We start from the raw sequence: 12,861 nt of genomic DNA, 5'->3' as shown, positions 1-12,861 counted from the left end.
GAGTCAAATAATAGGGATTATAGGGACTAACTAATGAATTTTTTAAAATATAGAAACTAACTAATTAATTTCACTAAAATAGATGAACTAAATAGTAGTTTAACTAATATTGACTAACAAAAAAAATTAACGGAGGGGCTAAACAGTTTAACGAAAGCAAAATACCATTATGATGATTTCTTTCATTGTATTTATGTGGGCTTAACTGGCCTCTTAATCATCTAAGAAAAAAATATATATATTTCAATCCTATTAGCTAAAATCTTTAATAATAAAGTATCTCATGGGCCAACACAGGAGCATGACCCTCTAGGTAGAATTCACCATTGAAAATCAATTTATAAAAGGAAAGTGTCTAAGGAGTTATTAACCTCTAACAAGTTGTTTAGCAACAATGTGGGATCGTAATAGAGGTTAATTAGAATATAATCTCTCTATAGATAGACCATGGGATCAGCATTTTTGTTGCATTGAGTTTTAAATATGATTCATTCCAATGTAAGAGACTGTAACTTGCTTTGTATTTACATGCTTTTTGGCTAATATTTATATCTGATAGTGCCTAAAATCAATTTGCTTTTGTATTTCACTTTCTTAGATATCTTCTTTGGCATACCCAACCAGTGGCAGACATAGAATCTATACCTAAGGGAGGAGTGTGAGTTGGCAGGTCTATTGTCTTTCAATTCAAGGGATAACGATGCTAATGAGAAGAATATTGTTATGAAACCAGATGCAATGACTAGTTAATAGATGATAGTTTCTTCTCTCTTTAAATGTCAGCCATGGATCAGCCTTCATGTCTATTTAATTTAATTCACCTTCTTCATCTAAGAGAAAACCATCCATGTCTGGATTAAAGGAATGAAAAGTTTCAGATACCCATGCAAAAAGTTTTTGTTAACGCTGCAATATGGCTTGGAAGAAAGAAGAGCCTAAGTGCTTGCCTTAATAGAAAATATGGACGCATAAGGTCTTCGAGATGATTTAGGCTACATATCAAATGCTTTTACAGTTTGCAATCTGGAACTTGAATATCACAGATGGACATTACCTTTACTTGCTAAGCTCATATTTGAGAAACTGGAGTACATAGACTAGACGTTTGTAGATGAGGTCTGATTAGGTGGCCTGGTTTCAGAGTCTGCTCTTCTGTCTCTTTCACTTCCTCTTTCACTTCTACTGTTATCAGCAAATTTTAAGCTTGCCTGATGTAATCCTTGCTCCTTCTCCTTTGAATTCCATTCACACATGTAATAGTCTTCTTCTGTAGCAATCTTTTTAGATGATGGTCCACAAAACATTCCACCCCATTGTGGGAAGTATATCAGACATTTTGGTAGAGTGCAGCACATAATCATGATACCCATGAGTGTTATGCCCCTTTCTTTGGAGTATCTGGATCCTTTGAAGAAAATTAGCTGTGTAAGAACTGCACCCACATTTCCACCACCTCCTGTCATACCAGATATTAGCCCTAATGACCTGAAGAATGAGACATGGTTGTATTATTAGAATTTAAACTCTGTGAGATAGAAATGGGATTAAGTGGGAGTAGAAATCTTAATTACCTCCTAGAGACAAAAGGAACCACACCAAACGTTAGCCCACATGCCGCTTGGCAGAAGAAAGAGAAAGCAATCATCACTGCGATGGATGCAGTTAAGGATCCCACTCGTCCAAGAATGAAGCAGAGTACACCTCCTAATGTCTGCACTATCCACAAAGCCCACAACCTACCCCTCATTGCAAACCTCGTTGCCACTACATCTGAAATCAGTCCTCCAGCTGGTCTAGAAACGATATTTGCTAATCCGAAACTTGCTGCAATAATTCCTGCTGTGTGTAGTTTCAGATCAAATCTATCGTAAAAATATTCTGCTATTATATTGTCAATTGTCAGCTCCACCCCAAAACAGTACCCGTAAGTTAATGCCAGGATCCACCCTCTGTAATTTTTAACCCCATGATAGAAGACGTTTGAGAATTTATCTTTGGCTTTATCCCCTGATTTCTGTAGCCTCCTGAAGTTCCCATCTGGCAGATCCTGGCCAAAGATCAATACTGCAAATGCTGATAACATTTGAAACAGGGCAGGGACGAAAAATGCAATTCCCCAAGCTGTAAATTTCTTCTGCTCCGATGTCGCGGATTAGGCCAAACACAAGGGGCATAATCAGCTGTGTTGCTCCACCACCAAGGTTGCCCCAGCCACCTGCAACGCCATTAGCGGTGCCAACTACTGGGGCTGAAAACATGGAGCTCATCCCATATGTTGTTGATGTTGCATTTCACTCTACAGGTTGCATTAGTTCTAGATAGTTATAGAGATTATAGTTAAAATTGATATTTTACTCTCTGAGTCGAACGCTCACTCCTGTTCAATATTTTTCAGGCCACAGGAGGATATATTTTTTAGGTTAACCTGCTTTTCTCCCTCACAGGTAGTTTATCAGTATTTGTGTAATTCTATAAACTTCTAGAATTTCCGCATGTGTTAGAGATATTTAAATTATTCGGGTCTGTAATATAAATTATCATGTGGACTTGTAAAATTTTATATGCATGTTGGATGGATTGGATGAGGAAGCTGAGCTCCCATTTATTTTTTGATGCTGATATGAGTATGTGGAGAGTGAGCTGAGCTCCCCAATTGATGATATATTTTGTTTACAGGTCGGGTGAGTAAAAAACTCCCCGTTGAAAGGTCCACTTTATGGCCGTACTCTTTCCGGTTGGTTTCTTGAATTTAGGCCCAAATGGGCCTTAGAGTTGGGTTAATGAATAGTTAGGCTTACTATGGGCCTCGGGGGCTTTAGCCTGGCCCAGGTCCTAGTGCCGGTCCGGCCCATAGGTTGGGTCGTGACAAAATATTTGGTTTAGTTTCTTACTTTTAAATTTTAATTTAAAATATATTTTTAAATTTATAAGTCAAATTAAAAGTAAATAGTTAACTGTTTGGTAAAATTATTTAAAAATAATTTTTAAATAATTTAACTATTTGATTAAAAAGTGCTTAAAAGTAATATAATTTATTAAAATTACAAAAAGAATATTTAATTAAGTGCGATTGTTATTAAAATAAGATAATGTTTATATTTTTAAAAATTATTAGTATAATATAGTCTTTTATTTGGTTAAAGAATAGTTTTAAAACAAATAGAATAGTCATAAATAAGATATTTTTATATATAATTTCTGAATTATTTTAAGTATTTTTTTAACTTATATACTAAATTAAATATTAATCTACTTATGATTTCTACTTATACATAAACTAAACACCTGATTGAATAATTATATTGTGAAGTCGTCATTTTATACAGATAATTTACATGGAATGACAAACTAATCAAAGATAGACAAATATTTAAAATGATTGAGTAATTATTTTTTTTTTAAATTCACCATCAAAAAATTATTATTTAATGAACCTATTTTTATACACTTGTCCATATTTCATTGACTTGTCATTCCATGAACAAAAATATTTGTCTACATTAAATATTTCATTTTATGTAGGGAGTTTACATGAAATGACAAATCAATCAGATATAAACAAATATTTAAAATAATTAAGTAATTATTTTTTTTAAATTCACCATCAAACAGTTATTATTTAATGGGACTTATTTATATATACTTATTTATATTTTATTGGCTTGTCATTTTATATAAACATTTTATATAGAATCACCATTTTATTTTATAATTTCTCCTAAAATACACTAAAGTTCTTGTACGCTCTTCTACCACAAAAAAAAAGTTCTTGTACACTTGATGGCAATAAAGAAAACCACAAATAGATAAAAAGTGTTAATATAATCTTATTATTAAATACTCTAAGCTTGCTCGCAAATTATACCATTATATAACCATGCATAACGGCTCACTCCACAATCTCAACCAGAGCCAGACTAGTTCTCATTAATTCTCCAGGAGACCATATTCCAGGAAAGGAGAAGAAAAGGATTGTGAAGATGAAGAGAAACAAGAGTATATCTCTTCTATTTTTCATATTTGTCATAATGGCTGCCTTTACTATGTTAGCCATCATTGTGGACGCAAGAAAGCAACACAGCAAGAAGAGCAAACCCAGTAAGCATCTCAAAGGTTCAGCTAATATTCCAGGCCCAGCACCAGCCCCTCTTCCTCACCGTGTTTCATATCCTACCCAATCGAGCTTTTTCAATATTTTGTCATTTGGAGCCAAGGGTGATGGAGTTTCTGATGATTCTAAGGTATGTAATGGCCAAAAGTTCAACAATTCTTTCTCCTCCTACCTTTGCTACATTATAATTTGGTGAAATGTTGAACCAAACAGGCCCTTCTATCTGCATGGAAAGCTGCCTGTGAGGTCCCTGGAGCTACAGTAGAAATCCCAGCAGAATTCAAGTTCCTTGTCAAGCCCATAACTCTTCAAGGTCCATGTGTGCCTCACCTTGTTCTTCAGGTTTGCTCTCTCTTCTTTTTTAGCTGATCTCACTGACTACTACACTTGAATAAAGAAATGCAACAGGGCAAAGGGGTATATTCTTTGTCAGGCTTTTTTTAACCTTGATTTAATTGTACATTGAAGTCATGTATTAATATTTACATATCTTTATAATAAAATGATTTACACACCAAGCTGATGTAATGTAAGTGGAATTCCATGCCAATTACAGATTGATGGAACTCTCTTAGCTCCTCCAGAAGCGGGTTCATGGCCTAAATCCAGCCTGTTTCAATGGCTTAACTTCAAGTGGGTGCATGACTTCACTATTCAAGGTACTGGCACTGTCAATGGTCAAGGCTTCGATTGGTGGAGTCCCTCTAGTGTCTATTTTATTCAGGTTTGGCAATTATATATTCTTCAAACATTTGGAAAATAAAAAGTAAAAAAGAAATAGGAAAAATGCTAAAGCTGTTTTGTGATGTATTTCTGCAGAAGAAATCCAAGCACATTCCTGATATGAGACCAACAGTAAGCCATTTCTTCCAAGTTTTGTTTTTGTTGCTTTTATTTTATGATCACAGTTTTAATTTTGTCTGACTATGTCTACTGATAATTGGAACGTTATGAATTAATTTCCTCTTCTTTGAAGGCTTTGAGATTTTATGCTAGCTATAATGTCACAGTTCGAGACATTGAAATTGTAAATAGCCCACAATGCCATCTGAAATTTGACAATTCAAAGAGGATCAAGGTTAACAATATAACCATTTCATCACCTGAGAATAGCCCCAATACCGATGGAATTCACCTGCAGAACACACAAGATGTAGAAATTCAGCATTCTAGTATTGGATCTGGTAAGAACCAAGAAATTCACTTATGTTAATTATATCATATAAGATGAATTTAGAACATATTAGATCATGCTTCAATAGGTGGCTAATGTTCGATCACATAACTTGAGTTGGGTATTGACTCAATGGTGCATGGCACGCTAGAATTGCACAGAAAAAGCAATCTACTTCTGCCACATACGAAAAAAGCAATAAAAGAAAATAAAAAGGTTATCTGTTTGTGAGGAAAATATGTTAGGTTCAATTAAATTTTAAACGGTATAACTGTCACTAAACTAACTTTTGAGACAAGCATGAACAAAAAGTTCCAATACAGCCAACTTTTCAGTTTAGTGTATTCTCTGGCCCTTGTTTTAATTATTAGCAAGTAGGCTAGCCTGCAGGTATAGCCAAATATATATATATATATATATATATATATATATATATAGGATATGGCTTCTGAATTCCGATGCTAATATATTATTGGACTCTCACTTTTGGCAGGAGATGACTGTATATCCATACAAACTGGTTGCTCCAACATCCATGTTCATCATATCAACTGTGGTCCAGGACATGGTATAAGGTAGATTTTATTAATTACAAAGAATTTAATTCTCATATTGATCAACATCAATTGAATAATATTTTATTTTCTTATATATAATTTCAGTGTAGGAGGACTTGGGAAGGATAAAAGTGTTGCATGTGTCTCCAATATCATTGTGGAGAAAGTCTCACTGCAAAATACTCTAGCTGGAGCTAGAATAAAGACATGGCAGGTACCTAAAATAAATGCTTCTGATATTGATCAAAACTAATAAATAATTAATTACTGCATAATTCTATTTTTTAGCTAAAGAATTTGGATCTAGCAGGGAGGGATTGGATTGGTGAAGAACATATCATTTTCCAACATCCAAGTATCAAACGTCAAGTACCCCATAATAATAGATCAATTCTATTGTGACAAGCATATCTGCAAGAACCAAACAGAAGCTGTAGCAATTTCTGGTGTTAGATATGATCAAATAATTGGGAGTTACACAGTGCAACCTATTTATTTAGCTTGCAGCAGTAATGTGCCATGCATAGATGTTGATCTGATTAATATTCAGTTGAAACCCTCTCAAGGATACACAAGTTTCAAGCAGGCTTTGTGTTGGAACTCTTATGGGAAATCGCAAGCACCCCTTGTTCCTTCAAGTATAGATTATTGCTTAAGAAGGGATGGTGGCTTTTTTAAGAGAACATCAAGGTCTTCGCACGAGCATGTGTGCTAGCTACTCATGACTCTTAAATTATAGTTAATTGTGACTTTTCTGTTAGATGCTTCCCTTCTGCAAATTTTTTTTAATGTGGGAAGGGGATGATTGTAATAGTTCTTTTAATTAATAAATTTAATTTAGTTGTTGTTTAAAAGATAATACCAATATTTTTCTTTTTTATACATTAACTAACGAAAGAAGTTGCAAATTACATATATTATATAGCTCTATTTGTACTTAACTTCTTAATTAAATTTTTTATTGTAATTTAAAATAAAAATTTTATAAAAAAAAATAAAATCATCAATTTTTTTTTTTTTTTAAAATTGTGCTTTTTATTGTTTTTAAAAAATTTTAACCATTTTTGTTAAAAAGAATTAATAAAAGAATAGAAGTGTACTACATACTATATATTAAAGCATGGGTACTATTTAATTAAATCTATATACTATATAAAAGTAGGAAGAGGAACATTGGGAATGCATTAAATCTATATACTATATAGAAGTGAGAAGGGGAACATTGGGAATGCCAACAACACGTTTCAACGTTTATATTATTTATAATTATATAATTTTATTATTATTCAAATTAATTTTAAAATTATTATAAATTTAAAATTCTTAATCTACTTATATGTAATTTCTACTTAGTTCAAAATAAACTTTTGAAAAAGAAATTCATATTTCTTAAAAACAATTGTGTTTGGAAATTTTTTCAAAAAAATTATCAATTTTATGAAAAATAACTAAGAAATTATAAATTTATATATTTTTTAAGAAAGCATAAATTTTACTAAGAAATCTTAAATTCACATTAAAAAAAAGTTTTAAAAAAGTGTTATGTTTATATATATATATATATATAAGATTGAACTAACAATGTTTTATGGAGGCTGATTTTTAATTAATTATTAAAATTTATTACTTTATTATAATATACAAATTATTTTAATTTAAAATTTAATCCTATTAAAATATACGTTATATAATAATCATGTTTCTTTATTTTTTATAATTCCGTTTATTTGTATTTTTATAATATTGTAAATAATTTTTAAAAGTAAGTATTTTGATGATTTATAAGTTTGTAATACCCCAAATTTTTAAATTTATTATTTTGTGAGTAATATTAATATTTTATTTTATTTAAATTTTAGGAAACTATTTAAAATTTTTCTGATTTTAGAAATCGGGTTTGATTTCCCGAAAATATAAAACTTTGATGATTTTTAAAAATTAATTTAAAGACCACGCGGCAAAACTAAAAATATATTTGAAGTCTACGAATTTTTCTGAGTTTTCTAGAATTTTTTCGAAATTTTTGGGCCTCATTTTCGATCACAAGGCAGAGTAAAAATTTAAAATTTTATATCCCGAATCGAACCAGACCTGATCGGACCGATCGAATCAGACCGACCTTTCTTTTTCTTCTTCTCCCATCCCCGTGCGTCCCTTCTCTCTTCCTTTCTCTCCCGTTTTCTCTCTCCTCCCTCCTCCCCATGCCGACTAGCCATCGCCCCAGCCTCCCCACCTCGCCGGCGCGCCGACTTGCCCTTCCCTCCTCGCCGGCCGCCACCTGAAACGCCGGGAAAACGCACGCGAAGACCACCTTACGCGCAGTGCGCCGCTTCAGTTTCCCAGTCAAAATCCGGCCGATCCGGCCACCGATTGAGCCGGGTCTTGTGTCAAACATCATCTACACCTCGAGAGCTTTCCATAGACACTAAGAACAACAAAATCCATCGAGCGGTTTGCCCAATATTTGTCCGGGAAGTTTTAACCCATTTCGATTTTTGGGCTAAATTTCTCGCAAACCGTGAACCCCACGAGAAAACCGAGAGTACCAGAGCGCTCCACTCGTTGAGAGCTTCGCGGCAATATAAATTTCAAAATTTTACGACACCGTTTTTCGGTGGGTCTCACGAAATTTCGTAGTATTTTTTCAAGCATTAAATGAGCTTAGAAAATTTTGTAAAAATTATATACTAACCCCCGTATTGTGGGCTTCGTGTAGGTACCTTCAATTCGTAGAAATTCGACGGTTGCCCGGATCTGTGAAATTCCGGCCAGACAGACCGGCTACCGAAAAAGTCTTGGAATTGGATCGAGATTTTGGCTACCCCACCGTTGTCAGACATCCTGAGTGCGTCCCCGGAGTCGGAATCAACATAGGTAAACCCGAACCTCACTTTTTCTTAATTTTCTAGTGCTTGAATGAGATTAAAAATTCATAAAATATTTGTGGTAGATCAAAAAATTATAATTCCTTTTGCATTAGCTTAGTAATGATGCTAAGGACTGCAAGGCAAAGTTTTAGAATTTTTAGAACTCATTTGGGTAGTTTTTGCAAGAGGGTTAAATTATGAGGACTAAACTGTAATTTTACATGTTGTGATTGATGATTGTTTGGATGGGCCCAAGAGGGGCTGTGTGATGTGATTGAGTTATGGATATATGGTTTGTGGATATAAAAGTGTGTTTTAAGCCTTTTTGCAGGTTTGGTAAGTCCTAGGTATAGGGGAGACTCTGCCAGATTTTCGGCACGAATTAGGACGTATTTGGTCTTTTCTTGGTTTATATTGAGTCAATTGTATTAAATAATTGTAATAAAAATTGTCAGGTGAGTCGGGACAGCCTTCCTCCTCCGCCCAGCCGCCACAGTGACTTCGGTTGAGTCTGTGAGTAAAATATTAATTTTAATTGTAATTTCGATATTATTATATGTTCAAGCATGCCCATGCATCACTTATAAATATGTATCTATGTAGTTAAATACTAGGCATATTTTATGTTGTATTCATAATTATTAAAGTGCCATGGATGTTATTGTGGTAATTTGGAGCAGTGTGCGTGAGTTGGCGTGCGTGTGGTATAGTGTTGGCTATGGACAGGACGGGTAGACACGGCTTGAGATCTTCACTGGGACCCGGTCCTTCGGGATAGACACGGCTTGAGTTCTTCGCTGGGACCCCGATTTGGTTTATTAAGCGAAAATTCAGCTTGAGTTCTTTGCTGGCACAGGTTGGATTAAGAGGGCTGTATAGGGGATCAACTCCCATATATGTATTGTTTGACAGTATTGGGTGTGTGAGTGCTTCAAATTGCCTTTTTGATGTGATTTGTATGAAATTTATAACGATGTTGCATTGCACTTCACATGGTGCATTAGCTTTAGATAGCTATAAAGATTATGGTTAAAATTAATATTTTACTCTCTGAGTCGAACGCTCACTCCTGTTCAATATTTTTTCAGGCTACAGGAGGATTATTGTTGTGGTTAACTTGCTTTTCTCCTTCGCAGGTTGTCTATTCATGTTTGTATAATTCTGTTAACTTATAGAATTCCGCATGTGTTAGAAATATTCATTTGATTTGGGTCTGTAATATAATTACCATGTTAGACCTGTAAACTTATTATATGCATGTATGTTGGACTGGATGAGGGAGCTGAACTCCCATTTATTTTTATGACATTTGAGTATGTGGAGGGTGAGCTGAGCTCCCCAATTGATTATATATTGCGTTTACAGGTCGGGTGAGTCAAAAACTCCTCGTTGAAAGGTCCATTTTATGGCCGGACTCTGTCCGGTTGAATTCTTGAAATTGGGCCTAAATAGACCTTAGAGTTGGGTTGAGGAATAGTTAGACTTACTACGGGCATCGGGGGGCTTTAGGCTGGCCCAGGTCCTAGTGCCGGTCCGGCCCATAGGTTGGGTCGTGACAGTTTACCTCTCATTCATTCATATATATATGACAGATAGATATTATAGATGAAAATGGGAAGAAGGGAGAATGTTAAGATTGTAAAAAATACCCAAACTAATTTATTATAATAAGAATAAAAAATTATTTTATTTTATTTAAAATATTAATATTAATTTTTGATATATTTATTTAATTTCTATTTCACTTAATATTAATTTATTATTTTTTCATAGTTCTACATGATCTTGGATTCTATTTTACACAATATTATTTATATGAACTAGATTTAGTGAAATAATAATTTAAATCGTTTGAAACTAATTTTATTTAATTAATTTAAAATATTATATTATAATTTTTATATATTAACTCTCCAAAATATATTATAATTTAAATTTTTAAAAAATATAATAAAAAATAAAAATAAAATTTGAGTAATTAAAAGGAAATGATCTCCTATTAAAAAAAAAAGAAATTTTCTCTTTCACAATTTTAACGTGTAAGATGTTGAGTAATTTAAAAAAAATGTTGAGTAACATTAAAATTAAAATTTTAATAAAATTAGGATTATATAAATATAATTTGATTGAAAAAAAAAAAGAGAAAGCCAGCCTTTTTTCATAAATAAAGAAAATGTTAATTATACAAAAAGAAATTATCTATAATTTTTTTATTAAATAAAATCTTCATAACTCTTATATATCACGTCAATGTTTTTTATATATAGATCTTATTTCAAACTAAAAATGTTAGACTTAATTTATTAAATAAGATTGATCATTAATTATTCTATTTTATTAAATATAACTATTACAAAATAACAATATAATATTATAAAATGATTTTTACATGATGCATATTTAAAAATACAAAATATTTTAAATATAATAAAAATATCATAAAATTAGAGTAAAGTATAATAATGATAATTTGATATTATAATAATAAAGGGCGAAATTTAATTGATCAATGGAAATAAATACATTATGGTGATATTATATTATATACAACAAATTAATATAAAATTATATATAAATAAATTAAATCACAAGCATGTACGTGCAACACACGTTTAACAAAAACTAGTTAATAAAAGTGGAAAAAAAAAGGAATAATGGGATTGTTAAAAATATTCATAATAATTTAATATTATAATAATGAAGGACTTAATTTAATTGATTATTAAAAATTAATTTATTTTAAATTTTATTATTTAAATTAATTTTATAATTATTTTACTAAAATTTGTTGGTGAAATCCAAAATTAGACTTCCAGAGTTATAGTCCAATTGTAACTAATGAAAGTTCTAATTTTGAATAAATAAAAAACGCTAAAAATTGACATATTACGGTAATTAAATTATGATAATAAATAATTAAATTTAATTAAATATTAAAAATTAATATATTATAATAATATTATATTATATATAAAAAATTAATTAAAAAAATTACATATAAAAGAGTTGAACTTGAATATAAACAACACTCAGCACATGTCATTATATATATATATATATATATTCAATTAAATTAACTCTATCATAGGTAAAAGAAACCTTTCTACATGCTTAAATTTTTTTTTTAAAATAACATATTAATGATAAAAAAATAAAATAAAAAACTAAATATAAGTTTAAAAGCTAGCTTGGTTTCCTAGTTTAATCCAAGTAGTTTCAATTTTTTTAGTCAATTCGAATAAATCAGATTAATTAAATATAATTATAAAAAATAAAATTTTAATATATTAATACTACAATAATAAAATAATTTAAAAATACCTATGTGAACATGCAGTCAGCCAATCTAATATTTAATTGAATTGGTTCTTATTTTAATGAGTGCTAATATTGTAAATAACATGATTATCTTATCTCATCCGACTAACATTTTATGAAAGAAATTAAATTAAAGTATTTAAATGTTTATAAATAAAAATTAATTAATTATATTAAATAAAGAGAGAGAATGTAAGTAGATACTATGAAGGACTTTGTTTGCATAACAATTTTTTCTTAATATAAAATTAATTCATGATAACACGATGTCAAAATATAAAATATATAATAAAATTTATTTATTAAATATACGATTTTATTTTATATTAATAGTAAATTGGGTCGTAGAATTGCAATTGTAAATTAATTTTCTGCTTGAAAATATTAAATAATAAATTTGTATCACATATAGTTTTCTTGTATGATTCAAATATCGTAATTAAGTTATAGTAGAAATATATCATATTAGACAGTGAAAAAATTAAAATAAAATTCAATCTTAGGTTATTGAGATAAATTCAAAATTTGTGGTGGGTATGCTATAAATAGCCGAGCTAGCTGCTCAACAAAAACAAAATCACACTAAAATATATGCAAGAAGACATATTGTAGCAAAAAGAAAGATGAGGTCTTCAATTGGGTTGATATTTGTTCTTGTGCTTGTGTGCTTAGCAAGGCTTTCAGAGGCTGCATCTGGAGGTGATTGTGGCTGCATTGCTTCTTGTTTTGGGTGCCCTTATGAAATAAGGACGTTTCAAATTGGGAGAGGTTCAATCGAAAGTCAATGCACATGTGTATGCCAATGCCCATCAAACCCTTCTTTCCCTAGCCCCA

General features: G+C 31.2%; 1 protein-coding gene and 1 pseudogene across 1 annotated transcript; one reads left to right on the top strand and one right to left on the bottom strand.

Moving 5' to 3' along the window:
• Positions 1–914: 914 nt before the first annotated feature.
• LOC110631650 (high affinity nitrate transporter 2.5-like) lies at positions 915–2,300 on the bottom strand (annotated as a pseudogene).
• A 1,629-nt stretch (positions 2,301–3,929) lies between these two features.
• Positions 3,930–6,557, top strand: LOC110631678 (polygalacturonase At1g48100-like). Its single transcript, XM_058128696.1, has 8 exons — positions 3,930–4,241; positions 4,325–4,453; positions 4,668–4,835; positions 4,931–4,966; positions 5,088–5,295; positions 5,779–5,860; positions 5,948–6,056; positions 6,153–6,557. Exons 1-8 carry the CDS (start codon positions 3,981–3,983, stop codon positions 6,555–6,557), a joined length of 1,398 nt encoding a protein of 465 aa, XP_057984679.1. The 5' UTR covers positions 3,930–3,980.
• The last annotated feature ends 6,304 nt before the right edge of the window (positions 6,558–12,861 follow it).

This window comes from Hevea brasiliensis, chromosome 10 (genome assembly GCF_030052815.1).
Source record: "Hevea brasiliensis isolate MT/VB/25A 57/8 chromosome 10, ASM3005281v1, whole genome shotgun sequence".
Lineage (NCBI taxonomy): Eukaryota > Viridiplantae > Streptophyta > Magnoliopsida > Malpighiales > Euphorbiaceae > Hevea > Hevea brasiliensis.
Note: the sequence above shows the minus strand (reverse complement) of the source record. Positions and strands in the feature narration are given on the sequence as shown.

Coding starts and splice junctions, on each gene's coding strand:
- LOC110631678 (XM_058128696.1), top strand. CDS start 3,981: ATGAAGAGAAACAAGAGTATATCTCTTCTATTTTTCATATTTGTCATA. Junction 4,242..4,324: donor GAGTTTCTGATGATTCTAAG/GTATGTAATGGC, acceptor TGAACCAAACAG/GCCCTTCTATCTGCATGGAA. Junction 4,836..4,930: donor CTAGTGTCTATTTTATTCAG/GTTTGGCAATTA, acceptor GTATTTCTGCAG/AAGAAATCCAAGCACATTCC.